This window comes from Oncorhynchus nerka, linkage group LG16 (genome assembly GCF_034236695.1).
Source record: "Oncorhynchus nerka isolate Pitt River linkage group LG16, Oner_Uvic_2.0, whole genome shotgun sequence".
Classification (NCBI taxonomy): Eukaryota; Metazoa; Chordata; class Actinopteri; order Salmoniformes; family Salmonidae; genus Oncorhynchus; species Oncorhynchus nerka.
In genome coordinates this window covers 41,541,033-41,559,879 of record NC_088411.1, presented here as the reverse complement: position 1 = coordinate 41,559,879, position 18,847 = coordinate 41,541,033, and the positions used below count along the sequence as shown (strand labels likewise).

Sequence of the window (18,847 nt, the reverse complement as noted above, 5' to 3'; positions counted from 1 at the left end):
ATAAGGACAAAACAAAGCAGGTAAACCATCAGCTCCTTTCAAAACTGAAGTCACAGTGACTCTACAAGATGGAAAGCACAGAATCCAAGCATATTATACAAAATGATACATACACATTCAAAGGTCTGTATATAACACACCCTGCATGTCTGCACACTAAAATAAATGCAGGACAAATCCATACACATCAACTGAACAGACAAATGAATGGATGCAGTAGCCTCCCTGCAGCCTTGTATTACACACAGTATACCGCACAAACATCATAAGAGGCCAAATTAGTCAAAAACTAACCCAAAAAAAAAACCAAATTCCTCTGCCACCGCAGGACATATTTAACCAAAATTGAAAGCACACATACTAACTAAAATAATTCAACACATATTGGTCCCTCAGCAGCCGACCACTGTCGTCATCAGGGAAGATTGCCGGATTGTCCCAGTCCATGGCTGGTGGCACTCTGGGGGCCCTCTCCTTCCTCAGGCAGGCCACATTGTGGAGGACAGCACAAGCCACAGTAATATCACATGCCCTAACAGGGCTGACCCTTAATTTGTGAAGGCAGTGAAAGCGTGCCTTCAGGAGGCCAAAGGTCATTTCAACTCTGGCCCTGGTCCTGGCATGGGCATGGTTGTAGGCCTGCTGTGCTTCCTGGGGGTCTGTGAAAGGTGTCAGGAGAAAAGGCTGGCAGCCATACCCCCTGTCTCCCAGCAACACACCAGAGAATTCACCTGTCAACACAAAATCTCATCATTACTACCTCATAAACACAGTGATATTCTTGACACAGCCATGATGGTTATAAATAGGGGTTGTGTGGCTGATAGGCACTGATAGATTTCAGAGGCCCGAAAGATTCTGGAGTCATGGACTGAGCCAGGCCATTTTGCCACAACATTGCTGATCACACAGTCAGCATTGCAGACCATCTGAAATCATAAGATGAGGAATATTACACCAATCAATGCACATCACTGGCAATGCAGAGTGTTCGTCAATGGACAATATCAAAAAGTTATGTTCACCTGAACATTAATGCTGTGAAAGGATTTCCTATTCACAAAATCGGCCTCATGGGCACCTGAGGGGGCTTTTATCCTTATGTGTGTGCAGTCCACTGCACCAATGACATTGGGGAAACCTGTCACACAAAGTAATGAGTATCCTACTATGTGTTAACAGTTGTCCTGTAATTTGTAGATCCTCTTACCTGCAATCCTATAGAACTCCTCTTTGATGTCACAGAGTCTTCTGTGGCCAGGGAAGGAGATGAAGACATCTGCTAATGCTTTGATAGCCAGACACACACTCCTTATTGTGCGGCAAATTGTGGCCTTGTTCAGCTGTTCTGCATCCCCCACTGAGTACAGGAAGGCTCCACTAGCAAAAAGCGCAAGGCCACACAAACCATTTGCTCCACACTCAGTGCATGGCTCCGTGCAGTGCGGTGCTTAATCCTGGGACCCAGTAGTCTGCATAGATACCTGATGCCATCTGCAGAAAACCTGTATCTTTCATATAGATGGTCATCAGGGAAGGCCAGTGGGTCCAACCGGTCCCTGAAGACCCTTTCTCGCCTGAAGGCTCTCCTCAGCACAAGTGCTTCTTCATCCACCACATCTCGCACGAATGGGCATGCCATTGTCAGAGCAGAAAGGAACACACAATTTTGGGCCTTCATATAGGCTAGTGGCCACACCTGGTGCTGGGGGGGTGGGCAAAAGAGGGCGATGCCTTATAACGATGACTTGGTTGTACTGATTGCTGGGAAAATAAAAAAAACCTTAGAAAGATGCCACCGTCCTGTGTGCTCACAATAAGAGCTCATATGTCATGGCTCACTTGACTTTACGAGAATATACCTAATTTTTATTTTGAGCTGTGTCATCTTCTTGGAGCTGGGGAGGAAAGAAAATAATGATTAATACATTTGTGTTACAGTTAGCATACAGTGTACATTGAAGGCATATCTCACCTCCCTCTCAAGTTTTTTTATTTCAAGGTCCAGTTTCCTAATTGTCCTCTTATTTCGGACTCCAGTGCAAGATTTTCCATCTTTTTCTTCTTGTACTGAATGTCTATGTCTGCCAGTTCTATTTGGCGCCGGAGGTGGTTGCCATACAACTTTCTGATAGCTTGTGAGCTCTGTGAACACAATACAATTAGCGCAGCTGGAATTTGGCAGGATGTGGTGTCCTTTTATTAATACGCACTATGTTGCCAGGCTGGTTTTCCCACTGTATAGCATCTGGGTCCTGTAAAATAAATTAGATTTTTTGATTTTGATGAGGACTCCTCACAATTGTAGAGTAAATAGTACTTTCACAGTCTTAACATGATACCTCATGCCTTCTGGAATCCAGAGAGATGGTCTCCTCCTCATCATCGTCTCCATCATGTGCTGTTGCTGCTGCACTGGGGCCTTCACCCTATCACATTTAATCGGATTCATATTGAAGCTAGTAGACAAGACATGCCAGGCCTACAGTATGCCTTTGATGGAGTACTCACTGGATCAGCATCGTCTGGTGCTTGTGCTGGTGGCTCTAACAGGAACACAGTGCTGCCAGGCACTGCAAGGCAATAGGTAAACCAAAGTCAGACAGTCCAAATTGATTCAATATGAATGTGGTTGTATCCCATGTAGAGATGGAAGGACATACCTTGAATGAAGCGGGTGGCATCTTGGGAGGAACCTATGCTCGTCTCTTTCCCCCCAGGGATCCCCTCTAAGACGGGCCTGCCTTTATTTAGCTCCAAGGCCATGTCCTCTGCTGGGGTAAGGTCAGCCTTTGGTGACCCACCACCCGTGCCTTGTCTGTGGGTATTCTTTTTCACTGCTAAAACAGTACAGACAATGTGTGAGCAGGCACCTTCTGGGTACAATATATGCTTGTGCTTTGTTAAATATTAGTCAGGGACCATACCATTCTGCAGAATGTTCTTGTATTTGATTTTGACCTGCTGCCATGTCCGTTTTGGCCCGTTCATGTTTAATCTACACACACACACACACACACACACACACACATTTAATGGAGTCACACTGCAAAAAATTACTTGGTATTTTTGTCTTGTTTTCAGTAAAAATATCAAAACATTTATCATAGCTTTATACAGTGTGATGGAGTTACTTTACACAATTTCACTCATATCTGCAGTGCATTTCAATTAAAAATTTAACCGTTTCATAATTACAGTACAACTGCATTTTTGGAGATGTGAATTAAATATTTGAATTGTAATTGTGATGTTTCAGCGGAGTGGTGAGTGTGTAATTGTGCACTACTTACGCATTCAGGCGGTCTGCAATACTTTGCCACGCTTTTTCTCTTTGCTTTATCACTGTGGCGGTGTTGCCTTTCTTCTTAATTATATCTTTTACCTCCTCGTATGCCTCCATGAGGATTTGTGCTTCCGACGGGGAAAAGTACGCGGCTCTAGTTGCCATGGTAAATCAGTTAATCTGTGATCTGTGGCGGGGTCTATTTGAGTGAGCCGTGAGCGCGCACCTATCCAGGATTGGTTTCACCTGGCTTAATGAATCCGTGTCTGCTCATCCTGGCTTGGTCTTTGTGCAACCAATTAAGCCTGGACGCACATGTTTTGGCTTCATTGAGCTCAGCTGAGTCATTTATCCCGGATGTCTTAATTCTACTTTTGTGCAACAGGCCCCTGGTCAATAATATAACAACAACACTGTTTGCTAATAAACTCTGAGGTTACATCAGAAATAGCACCCTATTCCCTAGTTCTCAATGTTTCCTTCTGTACGTTGGGTCAAAATAAACACGTTTGTTTGGCACCATTGTTTGGCACCATTGTTTGGCACCATTGTTTGGCACCAGTTATCCGTGGACTTTCAGATCCAATAATTTTTAACCGTCGGTACGATAGTTTCACCATAAGAAAATGTAGACGTTTGTGTTGTTCAATGTTCCTAACATTTAATTAATTTGTTGCCTTTATTGGCATCTTTTTATTACCAGAAATTGAGAATATGTTTTAATTTAAGGGGTTTGAATTCACCAAACTAGAAGAAGATCAACTCATTGAAGAATGTAGGCTTTACATACATAGACAGAGGTATGCTGGTACAATATTTTACTTTTTAAAATTTTTATTACAACATTTCATCTTCTCACTTCTCAATGAAATTCTACTATTTATGTTATGAAAGTTAATTTGATTCGTTTTAATTGTAATTAGCATTTATATTGTACAATGGTACAATGTAAAGGACCAAGAGTGTTGAGGACCAAGAGTTGAGGACCAAGAGTGAACACTCAGATGGAGGTCTGGCCACAGGAGTAACAGTCCAAGACATCCCACTCCTCATCTGACTTACACTCTGTCCCCTTTGGTACTGGTGTATTTGGACTGGTCTATAGAAGAAGCCAATGTGTCCATACAGGATGTGATGTCATATACTTTAGGCCCTGAGACGCGGGGACACACCTACAAAATGTGAACTGGGCACATTTGGAGATCATATAATACAAAACGTGCATATTTTTATCACAACATTTGTCATGGACTGAAAGATATTGTCTCTTTTAGCTCTGTATAGTGTAATTGGTGTTTCCACTCACCTCCGGATTTGTATTCTTATAGGTGGGGTCACGGTGTCGAGTGAGTGTGCAGGAGGGGTCACGGTGTTGAGTGAGTGTGCAGGAGGAGTCACGGTGTTGAGTGAGTGTGCAGGAGGAGTCACGGTGTTGAGTGAGTGTGCAGGAGGGGTCACGGTGTTGAGTGAGTGTGCAGGAGGGATCACGGTGTCGAGTGAGTGTGCAGGAGGGATCACGGTGTTGAGGACCAAGATTGATGAACACTCAGATGGAGGTCTGGCCACAGGAGGAACAGTCCAAGACATCCCACTCCTCATCTGACGTACACTCTGTCTCCTTTGGTACTGGTGTATTTGGACTGGTCTATAGAAGAAGCCAATGTGTCCATACAGGATGTGATGTCATATACTTTAGGCCCATCATGTCTGTATGTTAATGTTATGTCTCTTTTACACACGGTACAGCCATAAGAGGACTGGCCACCCCTAGGAGCCTGCCTGGTTCCTCTCTACCTGGTACAGCCATAAGAGGACTGGCCACCCCTAGGAGCCTGGTTCCTCTCTACCTGGTACAGATAGAAGAGGACTGGCCACCCCTCGGAGCCTGGTTCCTCTCTACCTGGTACAGCCATAAGAGGACTGGCCACCCCTCGGAGCCCGGTTCCTCTGTAGGTTTCTTCCTAGGTTCCTGCCTTTCTACTGAGTTTTTTTTCTGCCTCTTCATTCCTTGCTCTTTTTGGTTTTAGACTGGGTATCTGTAGAGCACTTTGTGGTTTTAGACTGGGTATCTGTAAAGCTCTTTGGTTTTAGACTGGGTATCTGTAAAGCTCTTTGTGGTTTTAGACTGGGTATCTGTAGAGCACTTTGTGGTTTTAGACTGGGTATCTGTAAAGCTTTGTGGTTTTAGACTGGGTTTCTGTAGAGCACTTTGTGGTTTTAGACTGGGTATCTGTAGAGCACTTTGTGGTTTTAGACTGGGTATCTGTAAAGCTCTTTGGTTTTAGACTGGGTATCTGTAAAGCTCTTTGTGGTTTTAGACTGGGTATCTGTAGAGCACTTTGTGGTTTTAGACTGGGTATCTGTAAAGCTCTGTGGTTTCAGACTGGGTATCTGTAGAGCACTTTGTGACAACTGCTGTTGTAAAAAGGGCTCTATAAAATGAATGTGATTGATTTAAATGAATAGTCTAACTGTACCAACAGACATACCATCTAGTATCTGCATCTTTCTATAGTCTCCTTTTGAATCATGTTGTTTTTCTTCTTCTATGGTTTCTTCTTTAAAGACGTAGAAGAGACGCCACGTGAAACTGTACTTTGGATGTGTGCGTAAATGTTCTGTCCTATTTCCCGATCCAATCCATTGGGAATTTGAATCGAGGCGTGCATGTCTTCTCTGCCGCAGCAGGCTCATGAATCCAAAGATGAGGCAATAGATGCAATGTGTGACCACCAGGGAGAGCAAAATCTCCGGTTCATAGATTTGTAAATTCCATATACATTTTTTGGGACTAAAAGTGCAAAATAAAAACGCTTTATTTATATATTTAAAACTACAAGTGTAACAGCATACTTTCCCCGAGCTATGAATTGATTTAATTGCATATTTGCTTCATTATATCATCCTAGTACATCTTTAAAATTAATAAATTGAATCATGCTTTAAATTAAACATGCTGTATGACCATTATTTTAGTTTACATGTGGAACAGCTATTACCACGGAAATTATAGGTGGCCGAATTGTTTTCTTGACAACAACAAAAAGAGTAACAGATTGCTTAGCGTGACTAATCAACAGGTCCTATTCAAGGCCGAGGTGTGGACAGCATGGTCCTGTTGTAATGCATCCTCTCCTCATCCTCCCTCAGACACGAAACGCTTTTAAAATAATGGGTTTTGTGCATATTTTTGTGCGCATTCGAAGCAAGACATGTAGGCTATTCTAAATAATCAATAATAATAGTATTATATAATCCATTGGAAAATTACGCCGATGCGCAGATAAATAAAAACAGTGTGTGTATCCATTATCTTGCTATCTTAATAGCCTGTAGAAAGTGCTCATAAATATATTTACAAAATAACTACGAATCGAATGAGAAGTGACGTCGCCGTAGAATCACTGACAGGATAATGTTTGAGGACCACCGAAACATATGAGTCGGTCAGATGTTGTTGATGGCTCCACCCCTGTTACCTGTACATCTCCCTAGCCATCTTCCAAACAGATCTGACCCGGTAGCCGCATATCAGCTGGCCGCCGCTGAAGCAAGAAGAGGACAACAAACCTATGGAAAGCGTTATCGCAAATCTTTTCTGAAAGGGAATAAATTAGATAATCGCGGTTATAAAGAGAGGAAGTAGTCTTCAACAGCTAGCGAGAGCGCTAAATGTACCAGAAGTAACGGATCTGGTTCTCAACAAGGTGGAGTTTTGTGAGCGAGGGCTACCCATCGATTGCGCTTTACGCTATTCGGTTACCAGATGCAGGAACCTGATCGACAGGTTGCGCGAAGATAAGAGCTGCCTTTTCTGGAAGTATTAAACCGTTACACCAGAACAAACAAGCAAAGAATAACAGTAATTGGATTTCCTATATGGAATTAAATGAAAGAGTTTTAAAGAAATATCAGATTTTTTTTACACACAATTCGCATTTAGATATGTCTTCTGTAACGATGCGTGAATGACTGCTGTATATGGAACGAACACATCCTGTCATTTGAAGTGAAGTTTGTGCGTAACAGGTCGCTGAGAACACAACATTTACATAGAAGAAGGACTGATGAAAACGAACCGGGCAGAGTAGAGGAAGAAGAAGGTAGTTAGTTTAAGCAATATGGCTGAATTGTGGGGTAGGGGACACTGTCTGGAACTACTCAAAGAGTCTGGATGCTAGTTATAGAACATGGCAACATATCCCTGGGCATCGGTAGGCTCAGAATAATGCCTAAAGGTAAACATAGTCACTATCCGGACTCTCCCTCTATCCGCATATCCAAGATGGATGTGATCATCCCGTTCTCCCCAGATGTGCCCTGTGATAGCAACGGGCAGCGCATGTGGTGGGCTTTCCTTGCCTCCTCCATGGTTACGTTCTTTGGGGGTCTCTTCATCATTCTGCTCTGGAGATCTCTCAACTACCTGTGGACCGTCTGCTGCCACTGTAATACCAAAAAAAAGGTTGGTCATATCCATGTGTCCACAGCAGCACTTTTCCAATGCATTCACAACTTGTGACAGAAATTAACTATTGTCTGTGTCGCTGTTTTAGTGTGGTACTGTGGCTTCAAACCATTTGGATTCAAGATGTGTGTATTTTATTATTTGTTATAAGCCTATGATCCTGACAGTCCCTGTGCAATAATGTTTCCCCACCAACAAATCACCAGGAACAACATTGTTTCCTTTCCCCCAAATGAAACAATAACAGTTCTAACCCTTAACACAGTTATAACAAATGCATAACATTGTCACCCTCGAAGCATCGTTACCTATCGCCGCACAGAAGCAGCGGCCCTTACAGAGCAAGGGAAACAACTACTTGCGTGCATAAATGTTTTAAGAGCGAGTGACCTCACTGATTGAAACGCTACTAGCACGCACCGCTAAATAGCTAGCCATTTCACACCGGTTACCGGTTACATAGGACACTATTTTTTTAGGCCATATTTTGCATAATGTTGGTTGAGAAATAACAAACACATTAGTATCTCTTACAACCATGTGTCATCTCGTTATCTCAAATTACATGAGCAGAATTAGAGCCCCAAAAACTGTTAAGGCCATTTTAAAACATAACCCTAACCTTAACCCATTACCCAAACCCTAAACCTAACTCCTAACCCTAAACCTAACCACCAACCACTTACCCTAACCCTAATTGTAACCCAAACCTTAAACCTAACCCCTAACCCCTACGGAGAGAGATCTCATCTGTATTCTTCGTAGCTGTTTACATATCACCTAGCATTGAATGAGTTATATTCCGCCATAAGCAAACAAGAAAACGCTCACCCAGAGGCGGTGCTCCTAGTAGCCGGGACTTTAATGCAGAGAAATTTAAATCAGTTTTACCAAATTTCTATCAGCATATTAAATGTGCAACCAGAGGGAAAATAACTCTGGACCACCTATACTCCACACACAGAGGTGCATACAAAGCTCTCCCTCGTCCTCCATTTGGCAAATCTGACCATAATTCCATCCTCTTGATTTCTTCTTACAAGCAAAGATTAGAGCAGGAAGCACCAGTGACTAGATCAATAAAAACGGTGGTCAGATGAAGCGGAAGCTAAACTACAGGACTGTTTTGCTGGCAGACTGGAATATGTTCCGGGATTCCTCCGATGACATTGAGGAGTACACCACATCTGTCATTGGCTTCATCAATAAGTGCATTGATGATGTCATCCCCACTGTGACCGTATGTACATACCTCAACCAGAAGCCATGGATTACAGGCAGCATCCACACTGAGCTAAAGGCTAGAGCTGCCGCTTTCAAGGAGCGGGACTCTAACCCGGAAGCTTAGAAGAAATCCCGCTATGCCCTCCGACGAACCATCAAACACACAAAGCGTCAATACTGGACTAAGATCGAGTCGTACTACACCAGCTCTGACACTTGTCGGATGTTGCAGGGCTTGCAAACCATTACAGACTACAAAGGGAAGCACAGCCGAGAGCTGCCCAGGGACACGAGCCTACCAGACGAGCTAAACTACTTCTATGCTCGCTTCGAGGCAAATAACACTGAAACATGCATGAGAGCATCAGCTGTTCCGCACGACTGTGTGATCACGCTCTCCGCAGCCGATGTGAGTTAGACCTTTAGACAGGTCAACATTCACAAGGCAGCAGGGCCAGACGGATTACCAGGACGTGTACTCCGATCAAGTGTACACCGGCAAGTGTCTTTACTGACATTTTCAACCTGTCCCTGACCAAGTCTGTAATACCAACATGTTTCAAGCAGACCACCATAGTCCCTGTGCCCAAGAACACTAAGGTAACCTGCCTAAATGACTACAGACCCGTAGTACTCATGTCTGTAGCCATGAAGTGTTTTGAAAGGCTGGTCATGGCTCACATCAACACCATCACCCCAGAAACCCTAGACCCACTCCAATTTGCATACCGCCCCAACAGATCGACAGATGATGCAATCTCTATTGCAGTCCACACGGCCCTTTCCCAACTGGACAAAAGGAACACCTATGTGAGAATGCTTTTCATTGACTACAGCTCAGTGTTCAACACCATAGTGCCCACAAAGCTCATCACTAAGCTAAGGACCCTGGGACTAAACACCTCCCTCTGCAACTGGATCCTGGGTTTCCTGACGGGCCGCCCCCAGGTAAGGGTAGGTAACACACACATCTGCCACACTGATCCTCAACACAGGGGCCCCTCAGGGGTGCGTGCTAAGCCCCCTACTGCGCTCCCTGTTCACTGCACGGCCAGGCACGACTCCAACACCATCATTAAATTAGCAGATGATACAACAGTGGTAGGCCTGATAACCGACAACAACGAGACGGCCGATAGGGAGGAGGTCAGAGACCTGTCCGTGTGGTGCCAGGACAACAACCTCTCCCTCAATTTGATTAAGACAATGGAGTTAATTGTGGACTACAGGAAAAAGAGGACCGAGCACGCCCCCATTCTCATCGACAGGGATGCAGTGGAGCAAGTTGAGAGCTTCAAGTTCCTTGGTGTCCACATCAACAACAAACTAACTAACTAGTACCTCATAGACAATGTTTTGGCTGTGTCGGATGGTGGAACTGCGTTGGTGAGCAGTTGCTCTTGCGATCATTGTCACGAAACCAAATTCGGCCCACTCACGTTAGAAGTTCACATCGAGAAAGTGAACGTAATCTTCTTCTTTTTTTAACACAAAAAAATCAGGACTTTTATCATCCTAATGGAGGTGTAGATTAACTTCTCACTGTTAATGTAATTTCTGTTGATGCTTTAGGTATAAAGCCGGGAGCTACTTGTGGATTTGACAGCTCTAACGTAGGTCCACCTCCGTCTCCGCCAAAACCATGTGGGTGTCGGCTAAACATCGGTTTGCGGCTGAGCCGTTGTTGCTCCTAGACGTTTCCACTTCACAAGAACAGCACTTACAGTTGACCGGGAGCAGCTCTTGCAGAGCAGAAATTTGACGAACTGACTTGTTGGAAAGGTGGCATCCTATGACGGTACCACATTGAAAGTCACTGAGCTCTTCAGTACGGGCCATTCTACTGCCACTGTTTGTCTATGGAGATTGCATTGGCTGTGTGCTGGAGTTTATATACCTGTCATCAACGGGTGTGACTGAAATAGCCGAATCCACTTTCTACAGTGCCTTCGGAAAGTATTCAGATCCCTTTGACTTTTTCCAAATGTTATTATCCCTTATTCAAAAATGGATAAAAATAAAATAAAAATTCAATCTACACACAATAACCCATAATGACAAAGCAAAAACAGCTTTAACATTTAAACATTTTTTTGTTGAAATATTTGCTAATTTATTAAAAAATAAAACACTGAAATATCACTTTTACATAAGTATTCAGATCCTTTACTCAGTACTTTGTGGAAGCACCTTTGGGCAGCGATTCCATCCTCAAGTGTTCTTAGGTATGACACTACACATAGATGTTCTTCACCATTTCACCATCAGATTTACCACCAATGCTCCTTATATGACACATCACTGCACTCTATACTCCTCTGTAAACTGGTCATCTCTGTATGCCCGTCGCAAGACCCAGTGGTTGATGGTTATTTATGAAACGCTCTTAGCCCCCCCCCCCCCTATCTGAGATACAGTTGAAGTCGGAAGTTTACATACACTTAGGTTGAAGTCATTAAAACTCATTTTTCAACCACTCCACAAATGTCTTGTTAAAACACTATAGTTTTGGCAAGTCGGTTAGGAGATCTACTTTGTGCATGACACAAGTCATTTTTCCAACAATTGTTTACAGACAGATTATTTCACTTATAATTCACTGTATCACAATTCCAGTGGGTCAGAAGTTTACATACACTACATTGACTGTGCCTTTAAACAGCTTGGAATATTCCAGAAAGTTGCACGAGATCTTCAGTTTCTTGGCAATTTCTCGCATGGAATAGCCTTCATTTCTCAGAACAAGAATAGACTGACGAGTTTCAGAAGAAAGGTATTTGTTTCTGGCCATTTTGAGCCTGTAATCGAAACCACAAATGCTGATGCTCCAGATACTCAACTAGTCTAAAGAAGGCCAGTTTTGTTGCTTTTTTAATTAGGACAATAGTTTTCAGCTGTGCTAAAATAATTGCAAAAGGGTTTTCTAATGATCAATTAGCCTTAATTATAAACTTGGATTAGCTAACACAACGTGCCAGTGGAACAAAGGACTGATGGTTGCTGATAATGGGCCTCTGGACGCCTATGTAGATATTACATTCAAAATCTGCCGTTTCCAGCTACAATAGTCATTTACCACATTAACAATGTCTACACTGTATTTCTGATCAATTTGACGTTATTTTAATGGACACAAATTGCTTTTCTTTCAAAACCAATGGCATTTCTAAGTGACCCCAAACCTTTGAATGGTAGTGTATATATAGAGAAAGAGAGATAGAAACAGAGAGAGTGCATGTATGGATAGATAGATAGATAGATAGACAGAGATAGATAGACACAGAGAGAGTGCATGTATGTATGGATAGATAGATAGACACAGAGAGAGTGTATGTATGGATAGATAGATAGATAGATAGATAGACACAGAGAGAGTGCATGTATGTATGGATAGATAGATAGATAGACACAGAGAGAGTGTATGTATGGATATAGATAGATAGATAGATAGATAGACAGATAGATAGATAGATAGATAGACACAGAGAGAGCGGTATGTATGGATGGATAGATAGATAGATAGATAGATAGATAGATAGATAGATAGATAGATAGATAGACAGATAGATAGACAGATAGATAGATAGATAGATAGATAGATAGATAGATAGATAGACACAGAGAGAGTGCATGTATGGATGGATAGATAGATAGATAGATAGACACAGAGAGAGCGGTATGTATGGATGGATAGATAGATAGATAGATAGACACAGAGAGAGTGTATGTATGGATGGATAGATAGATAGATAGACACAGAGAGAGTGTATGGATGGATAGATAGATAGATAGCACAGAGAGAGCGGTATGTATAGATACATTGGGGAGAACAAGTATTTGATACACTGCCGATTTTGCAGAGTTTCCTACTTACAAAGCATGTAGAGGTCTGTAATTTTTTTTCATAGGTACACTTCAACTGTGAGAGACGGAATCTAAAACAAAAATCCAGAAAATCACATTGTATGATTTTTAAGTAATTCATTTGCATTTTATTGCATTACATAAGTATTTGATCACCTACCAACCAGTAAGAATTCCAGCTCTCACAGACCTGTTAGATTTTCTTTAAGAAGCCCTCCTGCTCTCCACTCATTACCTGTATTAACTGCACCTGTTTGAACTCGTTACCTGTATAAAAGACACCTGTCCACACACTCAATCAAACAGACTCCAACCTCTCCACAATGGCCAAGATCAGAAAGCTGTGTAAGGACATCAGGGATAAAATTGTAGACCTGCACAAGGCTGGGATGGGCTACAGGACAATAGGCAAGCAGCTTGGTGAGAAGGCAATAACTGTTGGCGCAATTATTTGAAAATGGAAGAAGTTCAAGATGACGGTCAATCACCTTCTGTCTGGGGCTCCATGCAAGATCTCACCTCGTGGGGCATCAATGATCATGAGGAACGTGAGGGATCAGCCCAGAACTACACGGCAGGACCTGGTCAATGACCTGAAGAGAGCTGGGACCACAGTCTCAAAGAAAACCATTAGTAACACACTACGCCGTCATGGATTAAAATCCTGCAGCGCACGCATGTCCAGGGCCGTCTGAAGTTTGCAAATGACCATCTGGATAATCCAGAGGAGGAATGGGAGAAGGTCATGTGGTCTGATGAGACAAAAATAGAGCTTTTTGGGCTAAACTCCACTCGCCGTGTTTGGAGGAAGAAGGATGAGTACAACCCCAAGAACACCAACCCAACCGTGAAGCATGGAGGTGGAAACATCATTCTTTGGGGATGCTTTTCTGCAAAGGGGACAGGACGGCTGCACCGTATTGAGGGGAGGATGGATGGGGCCATGTATCGCGAGATCTTGGCCAACAACCTTCTTTCCTGAGTAAGAGCATTGAAGATGGGTCGTGGCTGGGTCTTCCAGCATGACAACGACCCGAAACACACAGCCAGGGCAACTAAGGAGTGGCTCCGTAAGAAGCATCTCAAGCTCCTGGAGTGGCCTAGCCAGTCTCCAGACCTGAAACCAATAGAAAATATTTGGAGGGAGCTGAAAGTCCGTATTGCCCAGCGACAGCACCGAAACCTGAAGGATCTAGAGAAGGTCTGTATGGAGGAGTGGGCCAAAATCCCTGCTGCAGTGTGTGCAAACCTGGTCAAGAACTATAGGAAACGTATGATCTCTGTAATTGCAAACAAAGGTTTCTGTACCAAATATTAAGTTCTGCTTTTCTGATGTATCAAATACTTATGTCATGCATTAAAATGCAAATTAATTACTTAAAAATCATACAATGTGATTTTCTGGATTTTTGTTTTAGATTCCGTCTCTCACAGTTGAAGTGTACCTATGATAAGAATTACAGACCTCTACATGCTTTGTAAGTAGGAAAACCTGCAAAATCGGCAGTGTATCAAATACTTGTTCTCCCCACTGTAGATAAATTGATAGATAGATAGACACCGAGAGAGCGGTGTGTATTGATAGATAGATAAATAAATAGTGCCATTTTGGATAAATCCCTATTCTTATCCTCTAAACTTGTAGAAAAATCTAATACATTGTTCAGTACAGGTAACAACTCATCAAAGATGTGGCTAGACAGTGAGTTCCTAGTTGAATCCTCCAGTGTCGTAATGATCTCCCAGCCTAATGCACATTAGTGAGAGAGATGGCAAAGGGAGGGGAGGACAATCCTCTGACCTTCAGTGATCTCTCTCGCTCTCTCTCTCTCTCTCTCTCTCGCCCTCTCTCTCGCTCTCTCTCTCTCTCTCTCTCTCTCTCTCTCTCTCTCTCTCTCTCTCTCTCTCTCTCTCTCTCTCTCTCCCTCTCTCTCTCTCTCTCTCTCGCTCTCTCTCTCTCTCTCGCTCTCTCTCTCTCTCTCTCTCTCTCTCTCTCTCTCTCTCTCTCTCTCTCTCTCTCTCTCTCTCTCTCTCTCTCTCTCTCTCTCTCTCTCTCTCTCTCTCTCTCTCTCTCTCTCTCTCTCTCTCTCTCTCTCTCTCTCTCTCTCTCTCTCGCTTTCTCTCTCTCACTCTCTCTCCATCTCAATTCATTTAAATTCAAGAGGCTTTATTGACATGGGAAACGTATGTTCACATTGCCAAAGCAAGTGAAATAGATAATAAACAAAAGTGAAATAAACAATAAAGTCAACAGGAAATATTACAATAGACATTTCAAAAATAATATTTTGTCTGTTTATATATACGGTGTTGTAACAATGTGCAAATAGTTAAAGTACAAGGGCAAATAAATACGCATAAATATATGTTTTTATTTACAATGGTGTTTGTTCTTCACTGGTTGCCCTTTTCTTGTGGCAACAGGTCACAAATCTTGCTGCTGTGATGACACACTGTGGAATTCCCCCCAGTAGATATGGGAGTTTATCAAAATTGGATTTGTTTTCGAATTCTTTGTGGGTCTGTGTAATCTGAAGAAAATATGTGTCTCTAATATGGTCATACATTGATTTGGCAGGAGGTTAGGAAGTGCAGCTCAGTTTCCACCTCATTTTGTGGGCAGTGTGCACATAGCCTGTCATCTCTTGAGAGCCAGGTCTGCCTATGGCGGCCTTTCTCAATAGCAAGGCTACGCTCACTGAGTCTTTACATAGTCAAAGCTTTCCTTAATTTTGGGTCAGTCACAGTGGTCAGGTATTCTGCCATGGTGTACTCTCTGTTTCGGGCCAAACTAGCATTCTAGTTTGCTCTGTTTAAAAAATATATATATTTTCAATGTGCCAAGTAATTATCTTATCTTTTTGATTTCTCATGATTCGTTTTGGTCTAATTGTGTTCTGTCTCTTGTTCTCCTGCTCTCTCACTGTTACCAATCATTGTATCAACCATGTCTACTAGAGATCATTCAATCACTAATCAGTGTGGATTTATTTGAGAACACAGATTTGAGTTACTTAAGAAAATAATCATCAGTTTATCTCATTTTGATGTGTTGACTTTCAATAGCGGATGAGATGACTACTACTGTAGAGGCAACACTAAGAGACCTGAACCAGTATAGATGACTACTACTGTAGAGGCAACACTAAGAGACCTGAACCAGTATAGATGACTACTACTGTAGAGGCAACACTAAGAGACCTGAACCAGTATAGATGACTACTACTGTAGAGGCAACACTAAGAGACCTGAACCAGTATAGATGACTACTACTGTAGAGGCAACACTAAGAGACCTGAACCAGTATAGATGACTACTACTGTAGCGGCAACACTAAGAGACCTGAACCAGTATAGATGACTACTACTGTAGAGGCAACACTAAGAGACCTGAACCAGTATAGATGACTACTACTGTAGAGGCAACACTAAGAGACCTGAACCAGTATAGATGACTACTACTGTAGAGGCAACACTAAGAGACCTGAACCAGTATAGATGACTACTACTGTAGAGGCAACACTAAGAGACCTGAACCAGTATAGATGACTACTACTGTAGAGGCAACACTAAGAGACCTGAACCAGTATAGATGACTACTACTGTAGAGGCAACACTAAGAGACCTGAACCAGTATAGATGACTACTACTGTAGAGGCAACACTAAGAGACCTGAACCAGTATAGATGACTACTACTGTAGAGGCAACACTAAGAGACCTGAACCAGTATAGATGACTACTACTGTAGAGGCAACACTAAGAGACCTGAACCAGTATAGATGACTACTACTGTAGAGGCAACACTAAGAGACCTGAACCAGTATAGATGACTACTACTGTAGAGGCAACACTAAGAGACCTGAACCAGTATAGATGACTACTACTGTAGAGGCAACACTAAGAGACCTGAACCAGTATAGATGACTACTACTGTAGAGGCAACACTAAGAGACCTGAACCAGTATAGATGACTACTACTGTAGAGGCAAGAGACCTGAACCAGTATAGATGACTACTACTGTAGAGGCAACACTAAGAGACCTGAACCAGTATAGATGACTACTACTGTAGAGGCAACACTAAGAGACCTGAACCAGTATAGATGACTACTACTGTAGAGGCAACACTAAGAGACCTGAACCAGTATAGATGACTACTACTGTAGAGGCAACACTAAGAGACCTGAACCAGTATAGATGACTACTACTGTAGAGGCAACACTAAGAGACCTGAACCAGTATAGATGACTACTACTGTAGAGGCAACACTAAGAGACCTGAACCAGTATAGATGACTACTACTGTAGAGGCAACACTAAGAGACCTGAACCAGTATAGATGACTACTACTGTAGAGGCAACACTAAGAGACCTGAACCAGTATAGATGACTACTACTGTAGAGGCAACACTAAGAGACCTGAACCAGTATAGATGACTACTACTGTAGAGGCAACACTAAGAGACCTGAACCAGTATAGATGACTACTACTGTAGAGGCAACACTAAGAGACCTGAACCAGTATAGATGACTACTACTGTAGAGGCAACACTAAGAGACCTGAACCAGTATAGATGACTACTACTGTAGAGGCAACACTAAGAGACCTGAACCAGTATAGATGACTACTACTGTAGAGGCAACACTAAGAGACCTGAACCAGTATAGATGACTACTACTGTAGAGGCAACACTAAGAGACCTGAACCAGTATAGATGACTACTACTGTAGAGGCAACACTAAGAGACCTGAACCAGTATAGATGACTACTACTGTAGAGGCAACACTAAGAGACCTGAACCAGTATAGATGACTACTACTGTAGAGGCAACACTAAGAGACCTGAACCAGTATAGATGACTACTACTGTAGAGGCAACACTAAGAGACCTGAACCAGTATAGATGACTACTACTGTAGAGGCAACACTAAGAGACCTGAACCAGTATAGATGACTACTACTGTAGAGGCAACACTAAGAGACCTGAACCAGTATAGATGACTACTACTGTAGAGGCAACACTAAGAGACCTGAACCAGTTTAGATGACTACTACTGTAGAGGCAACACTAAGAGACCTGAACCAGTATAGATGACTACTACTGTAGAGGCAACACTAAGAGACCTGAACCAGTATAGATGACTACTACTGTAGAGGCAACACTAAGAGACCTGAACCAGTATAGATGACTACTACTGTAGAGGCAACACTAAGAGACCTGAACCAGTATAGATGACTACTACTGTAGAGGCAACACTAAGAGACCTGAACCAGTGATAGATGACTACTACTGATGAGAGGCAACACTAAGAGACCTGAACCAGTATAGATGACTACTACTGTAGAGGCAACACTAAGAGACCTGAACCAGTATAGATGACTACTACTGTAGAGGCAACACTAAGAGACCTGAACCAGTATAGATGACTACTACTGTAGAGGCAACACTAAGAGACCTGAACCAGTATAGATGACTACTACTGTAGAGGCAACACTAAGAGACCTGAACCTAGATGACCACTGTAGAGGCAACACTAAGAGACCTGAACCAGTGACTACTACTGTAGAGGCAACACTAAGAGACCTGAACCAGTATAGATGACTACTACTGTAGAGGCAACACTAAGAGACCTGAACCAGTATAGATGACTACTACTGTAGAGGCAACACTAAGAGACCTGAACCAGTATAGATGACTACTACTGTAGAGGCAACACTAAGAGACCTGAACCAGTATAGATGACTACTACTGTAGAGGCAACACTAAGAGACCTGAACCAGTATAGATGACTACTACTGTAGAGGCAACACTAAGAGACCTGAACCAGTATAGATGACTACTACTGTAGAGGCAACACTAAGAGACCTGAACCAGTATAGATGACTACTACTGTAGAGGCAACACTAAGAGACCTGAACCAGTTTAGATGACTACTACTGTAGAGGCAACACTAAGAGACCTGAACCAGTATAGATGACTACTACTGTAGAGGCAACACTAAGAGAC

At 42.7% G+C, this 18,847-nt stretch overlaps 1 protein-coding gene and 1 long non-coding RNA gene across 9 annotated transcripts in view; one reads left to right on the top strand and one right to left on the bottom strand.

Annotated features, from left to right (window-relative positions):
• Positions 1 to 845: 845 nt before the first annotated feature.
• On the bottom strand, positions 846 to 3,677 carry LOC135561248 (uncharacterized). Of its 2 annotated transcripts, XR_010459353.1 has the most exons (9): positions 2,928 to 3,677; positions 2,664 to 2,840; positions 2,512 to 2,573; positions 2,343 to 2,429; positions 2,214 to 2,255; positions 1,976 to 2,145; positions 1,863 to 1,898; positions 1,211 to 1,764; positions 846 to 929 (listed from the first exon to the last, which is right to left on the bottom strand). It is a non-coding gene; the product is annotated as an uncharacterized LOC135561248 (long non-coding RNA). The 2 variants fall into 2 exon arrangements; XR_010459352.1 differs by having other exon boundaries at positions 1,976 to 2,255.
• A 3,115-nt stretch (positions 3,678 to 6,792) lies between these two features.
• The window catches only part of LOC115119800 (calcium-activated potassium channel subunit alpha-1a-like), a 238,410-nt gene continuing 226,355 nt past the window's right edge, over positions 6,793 to 18,847 (top strand). For 5 of the 7 annotated variants that reach the window (XM_065002678.1, XM_065002679.1, XM_065002677.1 and 2 more), the window contains exon 1: positions 6,794 to 7,751. In XM_065002678.1, the coding sequence (XP_064858750.1) occupies positions 7,461 to 7,751 (291 nt within the window). In that variant the 5' untranslated portion in view covers positions 6,794 to 7,460. Of the gene's footprint in view, positions 7,752 to 18,847 lie in introns of all 7 variants that reach the window. The other 2 variants (XM_065002680.1, XM_065002681.1) reach the window with 1 other exon arrangement.